The following is a 9,635-nucleotide window of genomic DNA, read 5'->3' as shown; positions in this document are numbered from 1 at the left end:
TATAGTAGCTGCAATATAAGTGATGCTCAGTGTAAATAAGCCATCTTCCTCTCTCTTTGACAGCTCCGTATTCTTGCTGTCCACAGTCTTGCATAGTGGAAGGGTCCAAACTCATCTCTGACTCCAGAAGCCCTGCTTCTGTACCCTTCCACACTGTGGGGTAAAGGGATGGGAGGGGGACAGGGCAGAGTCTCCTCTTGCATCCTGCCCCCCAGTTTGCTGACCTTGGACAAGTCATTGGAGCTCTTGGAGTCTCTGTTCCCATCTAGAAAATGGGACTGTTTTCTGTATCATCTGTCTCACAAGGACACGTGTGGGATTTCCTGGAGACGTGACATCAGCTCAGACCTCCTGGATACACTCTGTGGTAGCAGGTGCTGTGCTCTGCTCCATCCGTGGAAGGTCTCCCTCAGTCCTCACCACGGCCATTGCGCTAGGGACCTTCATCCCCTTTTCACATAAAAGGAAAGTGAGGAAAGGGTTACAAAACTCATTCAAGGTCATGGTCAAAGGTGACTAAGCACACTTTGCACCCAAAACATTTAAAAGAAGTGTCTACCTCCACTCACTGTTGTGCTATTACAGGTTGTGGTTGTTGTTAAAAAAAAAATGAAACAAAATCCTGTTGCCAACAAATTGATTCTGACTCATGGTGACTCTACGGGACAGAGTAGAACTGCCCCACAGGGTTTCCAAGAGCACCTGGTGGATTTGAACTGCCGACCTTTTGGTTAGCAGCCATAGCTCTTAACCACTGAGCCACCAGGGTTTCCATGGTTGTTGTTGTCAGCTGCCTCTAAATCGGCCCCTGACTCATGGAGACTCCATTCATCATGGAGCCAAACACTGTCCAGTCCTGAGCCATTCCCGTGATTGGTTATGGATCGGACGGTTGTGATTCATACAGTTTTCATTGGCTGATTTTTGGAAATAGGTCACCAGGCCTTTCTTCTTAGTCTGTCTGAGTCTGGAAGCTCTGCTGAAACCTGCTTAACATCATGTTGTTGTTGTGAGGGGCCATCGAGTCAGCTCTGATTCACAGCGACCCTATGTACAAAAGAACAAAACTGCCCAGCCCTGCACCACCCTCACAAACAGTGCTATGCTTGAGCCCATTGTGGCAGCCACTGTCAGTCCATCTCCCTGAGGGTCTTCCTCTTTTTCACTGACCCTCTACTTTACCAAGCATGATGCGCTTCGCCAGGGACTGGTATTTCCTGATGACGTGTCCAACACAAAAACCTCCACTGACAGACAGGCGGTGGCTGCGCATGAGGGGCATCGGCCAGGAATCGAACCTGGGTCTTCCACATGGAAGGTGAGAATTTTACCACTGGACCACCATGTTCCTCTGTTACAGGCTAGCAGCCTGCAAACACAGAGTATGGTTCCTGGGGTAGAATCACCCCCCAGTGACATGCCGCGTTAGAGAACACAGCCCTGCTGGTACCGGCCCTGTGCTGGAGCTTGACCTGGAATCTCTGGCTGGATGTTCACAGCCATCTCATTCGAGAGGTGCTAGCTGAGCTCCATCTTCCGGATGAAGACAGGCAGCCGCCTAGTGAGGGGGTGATGGGTGTTGACCCTAGCGTGACATCACTGGGCGGTACAAATGCCCAGCTGCTAACTGAAAGGTTGGAGGTTTGAGTCCACTCAGAGGCACCTCAGAAGAAAGGCCTGTGATCTACCTCTGAAAGGTCACAGCCGTTGAAAACCTCGTGGAGCACAGTTCTTCTCTGCACACACGGGGCTGCCATGAGTCCGAATCAACCTGACGACAGCTGGTTTTACTGGACACCAGGCTGTCCGGTCTCAAGTGCCCATTATAGTTCGCCTGAGCCATGTGGGTGGGTAGGTGGGTCACATCAGTTCAGTTCTGGTCACCTCTCGTCCCTCCTCTCATTCTGCTCCAGGAGATAAACCGCTTTTACGAAATCATCCTTACTGGACCTGAGGGAGACTACTGCGCAGGCCCAGCCCCTGCCAAACCCCCCATCCAACCCTGCCCTCCTCTTGTCCTGGGGGCCGGGGGTGGTAGCGGGGGGCATCACCTGCTGTCCCTGCCATCTCTGTCACAGTCCCCTCGGTAAACAAAAAAAGCCCTGCAGAGAGAGAAGCTCCAATTGAAAGTGGGAGAAAGGGAGGCCCTGCTTCCCAGTTTCCCTCCTCTGAGCAAGGGGCCCTTGGCCTGAAAGGATCCTCCCTCCCTACCAGCCAGACCTTGGCTGGGCCTCACAGGAAATGGGGGCGGGTAGCAGGCGGCCTGGGACCACCCTCAGGCTGCAGCTTAAAGGGGCGACCACACCGCCGCAAGGCCACCTCTCCACCATGACGCTCTGGCCGCTGTCGCTGCTGCTGCTGCTCTTGGTTGGGCCCCCCGCCACGCAGCCCACACCCCCAACCTGCTACTCCAGGATGCTGAGCCTGAGCCGGGAAATTGTTGGTGACTTCCAGAGCTTGCAGGCCACGGAGCCCTCGGTGAGTCCCCTCCAGCAGCCACCGACCAGGCGGTCCATGCAGCCCCAGTGCTCAGCCACTTCTGTTCTGCTCCCCACCCCCCACCCCCGCCCCTGGCAGCACCGGCCATAAAGAGGTTATTTTTCTTTTCTGTAGAGATCAAGTAGGTTAGTGCCTTAACCATGTCCTTCTTAAAAACAATTCTAGCCCCCTCATGTGACGGACTAGAGCTCCCCCGTGGGGTTTCCTAGGCTGTAGTCTTGTTTCCTAGGCTGTAGTCTTTACAGAGCGGATCACCAGGTCTCTCCCTGCAGCCCCTGGGTGGTTTTGAACCACCAGCCTTTCTGATACCAGCCGAGCTCTTAACTATTGTGCCACCGTGGGGCCACTGTGAGTTGAAAATCTGTTTGATGGCACCCAACAACAACATTAAAGACAGTAGCAATGGTGTGCTTTTTTTTTTTTTTTTAATGCAAAGAAAAATAATCAGGGAGATCACAATTTTTATTGGTAACTTGACAGTACATTGCAGACAGAGGACCTGTTGTAACAGATTAAAAAGCTCTCCGTGGAGCTTGGAACTTCAGAGTTAAGAAGGAACAAAGAATTCAGCTTACGGAGCCCCTGGGTGGTACAAACAGTTAAGGGGCTCTGCTGCTAACAGAAAGGCTGAAGGTTTAGGTCCACCCAGAGGTGACTCGAAAGAAAGGCCTGGCAATCTACGCCCAAAAAAACAGCCATTTAGACCAGACTTACTTAAAAAAAAAAAAAAAATTTTTTTTTTTTTAGCTTAGAGACTGGAGGAACCCCTGGAACTATGGCCCCCAGACATTCTGCTAAGCCAGAACTGAAACCACTCCTGAAGCCCACTTTTCAGACGAAGATTAGACAGGCCTATAAAACAAACAATAACACACGTAAGGAACATGCGTCTTAGTTCAATCAAATATACAAGAACAAATGGGCAACTGCTGCCCAAAAGCAAGACGAGAAGGCAGAAAAGGACAGGAAAGCTGGATGAATGGACACAGGGAACCCGGCGTGGAAAGGGGGAGCGTGTTGTCACACTGTGGGGATTGCAACCAATGTCACAAAACAGCGTGTGTGTAAATTTTTGAATGAGAAATTAACTTGAGCTGTAAACTTTCACCTAAAAGCACAATGATATTAAAAAAAAAATCAGCCACTGAAAACCCGATGGAGTGCAGTTCTACTCTGACACAGACGGGGGCGCCCTGAGTCAGAGTTGGCTCAGCGGCAACTGGTTTTACTGGTTTATGCTCTTCATTAGCTGGAAGTTAAAAGTGTGTGCTAAGAGGGTGATTCACAGGGCTGGGCTCCATCCCCTACCCGCTGTGTGACTTTGAGCAAATTACCCAGCCTCTGTGCCTCAGTTTCTCCACCTGTAAAAGGGGGCAATAACATACTCTCCTTGAGGCGGGGCTTCCAGGACTAAGGGCGTGAACCCAGTACAGCCTTCAGAGCGGGCTGGCAGCGTCAGTACTCAGCCAGTGCCAGCTGCTGTTACCACTATTATTCTAAGAGTTAGATCCAGGGCTCTGAAGGGGGAAGTCCCGGGCTCCTGCCTGCTCAGCCAGGTGGGAAGCCAGACACGCTAAACTGCATTGTAAACGTTGGCAGAATTTAAAAGTGTCTCTTTAGCACTTGAAAAATGCTTTAGGCAAGATATAATTGTTCTCTGTTGTTAAAGTTTATACTCTACAATACCCTAACAGCTTTTGAAATTTTTTTTAAAGGTTAAATAACATTTTTTCCCCTAATTATAAAGATCCTATAGTTTGTAGAACTCTTGGAAAAGGCACAAAGACCAAGAAGAAAATTAATGTCACTTGCAATTCTACCACCTAGAGGTAACCGCCGCTGCAACATTTTGGATGATGGCATTTCAGCGTTTCGTCTCTGTATGTTGTATACACATGTATGTTGTATATACACAGTGTATACTACGTATGTTGTATGTACATATACATATATATAAAAAAAACTTTTTTTTTTTTATGTATATATACACACACATACATACTGGTGGAGCAGTGGTTAAGTGTTATGGCTTTTAACCAAAATGTCAGCAGTTCAAATCCACCAGCTGCTCCTTGGAAACCCTATGGGGCAGATCTACTCCTTCTATAGGGCCATATGAGTTGGAATCTACTCGACTGCAACGGATTTGGTTTTCTGGTTTTATACACACACACATTTAAGAGTCTTTGGGTGGCGCAAACAGTTAAACGCTCAAAACGTTCAGGGTTAGAACCCACCCAGAGGCACCTTGGAAGAAAGGCCTGGCTATCTTCCAAAAGGGTCACAGCCTTGAAAACCCTATGGAACAGTTCTACTCTGCATACATGGGGTCACCATGCATCAGAATCAACTTGACAGCAGCTAACAACAGACAGATAGGTGGGTAGATAAGAAAAAACAAAAAAAAAAAACAAACCTGATGCTGTCAAGTCGATTCTAACTCATAGCGAACCTACAGGACAGAGTAGAACTGCCCCATAGGATTCCCAAGGAGCACCTGGTGGGTTCGAACTGCCAACCTTTCCATCAGCAGCCATAGCACTTAACCACTATGCCACCAGGGTTTCCAACAGGTATAGATAGGTAGATAGATAGATAGTTGTATAGATAGATGGATGGGTAGTTAGATTATAGACAGATGGTAGAATGATGAATAGATGGATGGATAGACAGACAGACAGACACGCACATGTCAAAAGCAGTTCCCTAACTCATGGTAAGTGATTCCTAGGGAGCCCTCTACAAGCGAGTTCTGGAAGAGCAGTGGCCCCGCTCATGATACCAGAAAGCACAGTGTGTGTGCAGGGTCAAGGATGAGCCCAGGGAGGGATCTGAGGCTGGCCCGGCTGGGAGAGGCTGGCAGACAGCCCCTGTGAGCAGGCTGAGGGTATGTCTGTGTGGGCATCGTAGCAGCCTGTACCCTTATCTGCAGGAGCCGTGTGTGAGATACCTGCCCAGGCTGTACCTGGATATACACGTAAGAGGGGCCTTTCTGCCCAGGGGGCGGCATCGGGGTGCAGAGATTCGGGTCTGAGCCTCCATTCCTGACTGCATGCCATGGGGGAGGGGTAAGATGCTATTTGGGAGGAAGTGGGTCTGAGTCCCCTTCCCTCCAGCTACTGACATCCGGGGCACCCTCCCCGTTGCCACCCCAGAACTACTGTGTGCTGGCCAAGCTGCGGGACTTTGTGGCGTCGCCCCAGTGTTGGAAAGTGGCCCAGGTGGATGCCTTGAAGGACAAGGTGCGGAAGCTGTACACCATCATGAATTCGTTCTGCCGGCGGGTAAGTGGGTACCACGGAAAACGCTTTTTCTATGTGCAATCAGCTTTTAGAAGACTCCCCAAGCTTTTAGGAGTGGAGGGCTGGAAGAGGAGGAGAAGAAATGTTAAGCTGGCACTTCCAGGTCACAAAGCCCATCGTCAACCATCACCTTGTTAAGTGATAGAGATTCACTGAGGGTCGCCACAAGGCTCCTCCCACCATGAGCTCCAGACAGAATTGGGGACAACACCCAGGACCATATGCCCTCCAGGACAGACCCTGCTGGGAGCCAAGGGGGGCGGGAGGGACTCAGTCTGAGGGCTCCAACAAGGGAGAGCTCTGAGCCCTGGAGCCAGGGAGACTTCCTGGGGGAGATAGGCCACAGGTGTGCTCTGTAACAGGCCCATTCTGGTAGCAGGAAGAAAACCAGGTGCCTTAGAATTGAGTCCACTCATGGCGCCCCTGTGTGTGTCAGAGCAGAACTGTGCTCCATAGGGATTTCCAATGGCTGATTTTTTAAAGATTGCTAGGCCTTTCTTCCGAGGCACCTCTGGGTGGGCTCGTACCACCAACCTTTCAGTCTGTAGCCAAGCATGTTATTCATTTGCCCACTGAGGGACTCCCAGGATGAAGGTAAGGGCAGATAAATGCAGAAAATCATCACTGGGAAGATGCAGAAAGTAGAGTAGTGTGATTCTAGGGTCACAGGTGTCATTATCAGGCCAACTGATGTTGCCCGGCTCCTTGTCCTCCTGCTTCCAAGCTGGGATCATCCCTTCTCCTCTCTGAGGAGGTCCTCTCATTCAGACAATAACAATGCCCATGTCATGAGATCGTTGGGAAGATGATAATAACTGCACCCCTACTGTGTGCTGGGTGCTGCAGTAACTCCATGTATCCTAAAAACCCTTGCAGGAAGAATTCTTAGCTTCAGGCCTGGGTAAGGCCACAGGAAACTTTAATAATTAGCTACAAAGTTACAATGTATTTGTTCATGCATCAAAGATTTGTTATGCATTTACACCTCACATTCGTCCTCCTCGTTTCGCTCTCCCTTTGGTTTGTGAAAGGTCCCTGTTTAGCGTGAAGAGTTTGTACTCATCTTCTGGAGATTAGCAGTTCCAACCCGCTCAGCGGTGCCACGGAAGAAAGGCTTGGTGATCTGCTTCCATACAGATTAACCCATTGGCGTCCAGTCGATTCCAACTCATAGCAACCCTATAGGACAGAGCAGATCTGTCCCACAGGGTTTCCAAGACTGTAAATCTTTACAGAAGCAGACTGCCACATCTTCCTGCCATGAAGCCGCTGGTGGGTTCACTCTGTCGACCTTTTGGTTAGCAGCCAAGTGATTAACCACTGCGTTGCCAGGGCTCCTTCCATAAAGATTACAGCCAAGAAAACCCTATGGAACATAATTCTACTCTGTACTACATGGCTCCCCATGAGTCGGAATTGACTCGATGACAACGGGTTTGATTTGGTTTTTTTCAGTCTGCTGGGGGAAGCAGGAAGATGACATAATTATAACACAGTTTGATAAGTGGTGTCATTGACTACAGTGTTCGAAGGCAAGATCTGGTGTTGGCGGTCATGCTGTCCCCAAAGCCTGGCCCAGAGTTGTGGCTCAGTAGTTAAGGTTAATTCATTCATTCACTCCCTCACCCATCCATCTATCCACCCATCCACCCATCCACTCATCCATCCATTCATCCATCCACCCATCTATCCATCTGGTCAACCAATGCGTATGGGCGCATTCCATAAATAATAAAGGAGCATACAAAACTCTATGGGAATGAAAAGACTGCCTCCCCTTGGAGCATAAGGGATGGGACATTTTCACACAGAGGGGGACAATGGACTGGTCTTTGAGAATAAGCAGGAGTCCTATACCTGCAACGTGGGCTCCATAGCCACCTTCATTGAGTAACCCTTCTGCTCATCACACATCTTTTTCAGGATTTGGTGTTCCTCTCGGATGACTGCAATGCCTTGGAATACCCAATTCCAGTGACCACGGCCCTGCCAGATCGTCAGATGTAAGAACCCAAGGAGACTGCAGTTATGTCCCCTGCCCAGACTCTGCAGGCTAAAGCCACAGCCCCACATGCCTCTCTCTTATTGTAGCACCTCTAACTGTCACGTGACTTCTGGAAAGCAGGGCTGGAGCTCCTACCCAGCAGCCTACTTGGAGCCTAGATAGAAGCCTGGCTTTGCATTTCCCTTTGTTATGCCTTGCTGGGATGGTTAGATACACAAGCATGTTCATCTGATCACTAAGAAAACGACTAGACAGCTTCTCTTTTGTAAACAACTAGCTCAAGAACAAGCAAAATAGTATTTTTATTATTGTTTTCTTGGCATGGTGATACTGTTTCTCTTTCTTGATAGGAACCTGCTTACGTTTATTTAACCCAGTTTCTATTTTATAGCTTCTCCCTCCAAGATCTTTCCCTACCGTTATCTTTCATGTTTAAAGAAATTATACTGCTTTTATGATGTATTTGCAAGAATCTTACATAGTGCTAACAGGATCCACACCTTCACTGAAAGGTGATAGAAATCAAATAAAGAATACCTTTCCAGGAAGAAACTCGCATCCTGCTATATCTGTCCAAGGTGAATGTTAGAGTGTTTATGTCACCTTCTTGCAGAAAATTCCTGCTCTTAGCCCGATGCATCTGTCTGTTTCTTTCCACCGAGCTTGGGTGTCTCTGGGTCTGCTTCCATCCACCCTGGGTGAACGTTCTTGAAGCATGCTCCAGTTTATGTCTGGGGTCAGACTGGACCTTTGTGGTCCCCGCAGGCAGTGGGGTGCCTCCACTTAGCACAAATATCAGTGCATTATCTCCTGATAACAAACTTAGACAGGGCTTGGTAGGGAGCTGAGGCTTTGGAGGGTAAGTCACTTGCCTGAGGTCGTTGGCAGATAAGTGGGAGGGTGAGGGAGGCTCCAAAGCCTGCAGGGTGTGGTTGTCATTGTTGTTAGTTTTTGTGGAGTCGATGCCAACTCATGGAGACCCCACGTGTGCAGAATAGAACTGTGCTCCATAGGGTTTTCAAGGCTGTGAATTTTGGGGAGCAGATATCCAAGCCTGACTTCCGAGGAGCCTCTGTGTGGGTTTGAACCACCAACCTTTCTGGGGGCAATAGAGTGCTTACCATTCAGGGACTCCCTTTGCAGGTAAACACATGCTTGTTTAATTAATTTATAAACGCAACAATAAAATCTCAGTTAAGTAACAATTATTGGGAAATATTTTAAATGTTGATAAAAAAAAAACTCCATACGGTTTTATTGGGGTCCTTTTGCTTCTTTTACTCCCTTCTCTACATGCAGGCTGTGTTTTCCTCCCTGGTGTTAGGCACCTCTAACTTCTCAAATGATTCATGGGGACGATGTACTATATTTGTAGTTTCTATGTCTAGGCACAGGAGCCCAGAATCACTTTGTCAGGAGATAACCCACTCACAAAGGAAAATTGCATAAAGCTGGCTCCCTTTTATCACCAACACCAACACCATCTACCTCTTCCTGAGATATATTAAAAAAAAAAAATTGCCATCAAGTCGATTCCAACTTATGTCGACCCCATGTGTGTCAGAGTAGAACTGGGCTCCACAGGGTTTTCAACGTCTGATTTTTTCAGAAGTAGATCACCAGACCTTTCTCCCAAGACACCTTTGGGTGGACTCAAACCTCCAACCTTTCAGTTAGCAGCCATGCATGTTAACCATTTGCACCACCTCAGGACTCCCTCCTGAGATATGGGCAATACTAAAATACGGAGATGTGATGCCAGCGCATGGCACTCACAAGACTGCTTAACCCTCAAGATGACCCTGCAGGATGGGTGTGATCAACCCCAG

General features: G+C 48.7%; 1 protein-coding gene across 1 annotated transcript; it reads left to right on the top strand.

Annotated features, from left to right (window-relative positions):
- The first annotated feature begins 2,264 nt into the window (after positions 1 to 2,264).
- On the top strand, positions 2,265 to 8,642 carry CYTL1 (cytokine like 1). Its single transcript, XM_049886561.1, has 4 exons — positions 2,265 to 2,478; positions 5,432 to 5,476; positions 5,655 to 5,783; positions 7,725 to 8,642. Exons 1-4 carry the CDS (start codon positions 2,329 to 2,331, stop codon positions 7,806 to 7,808), a joined length of 408 nt encoding a protein of 135 aa, XP_049742518.1. The 5' UTR covers positions 2,265 to 2,328; the 3' UTR covers positions 7,809 to 8,642.
- The last annotated feature ends 993 nt before the right edge of the window (positions 8,643 to 9,635 follow it).

This window comes from Elephas maximus, chromosome 5 (genome assembly GCF_024166365.1).
Source record: "Elephas maximus indicus isolate mEleMax1 chromosome 5, mEleMax1 primary haplotype, whole genome shotgun sequence".
NCBI lineage: Eukaryota > Metazoa > Chordata > Mammalia > Proboscidea > Elephantidae > Elephas > Elephas maximus.
Note: the sequence above shows the minus strand (reverse complement) of the source record. Positions and strands in the feature narration are given on the sequence as shown.

What these genes read in the sequence shown, in the direction of transcription:
- CYTL1 (XM_049886561.1), top strand. Translation starts at nt 2,329, where the DNA reads ATGACGCTCTGGCCGCTGTCGCTGCTGCTGCTGCTCTTGGTTGGGCCC. An exon ending in GGCTGTACCTGGATATACAC is followed by an intron (nt 5,477 to 5,654) that starts GTAAGAGGGGCC and finishes TTGCCACCCCAG; the next exon opens with AACTACTGTGTGCTGGCCAA. An exon ending in TGAATTCGTTCTGCCGGCGG is followed by an intron (nt 5,784 to 7,724) that starts GTAAGTGGGTAC and finishes CATCTTTTTCAG; the next exon opens with GATTTGGTGTTCCTCTCGGA.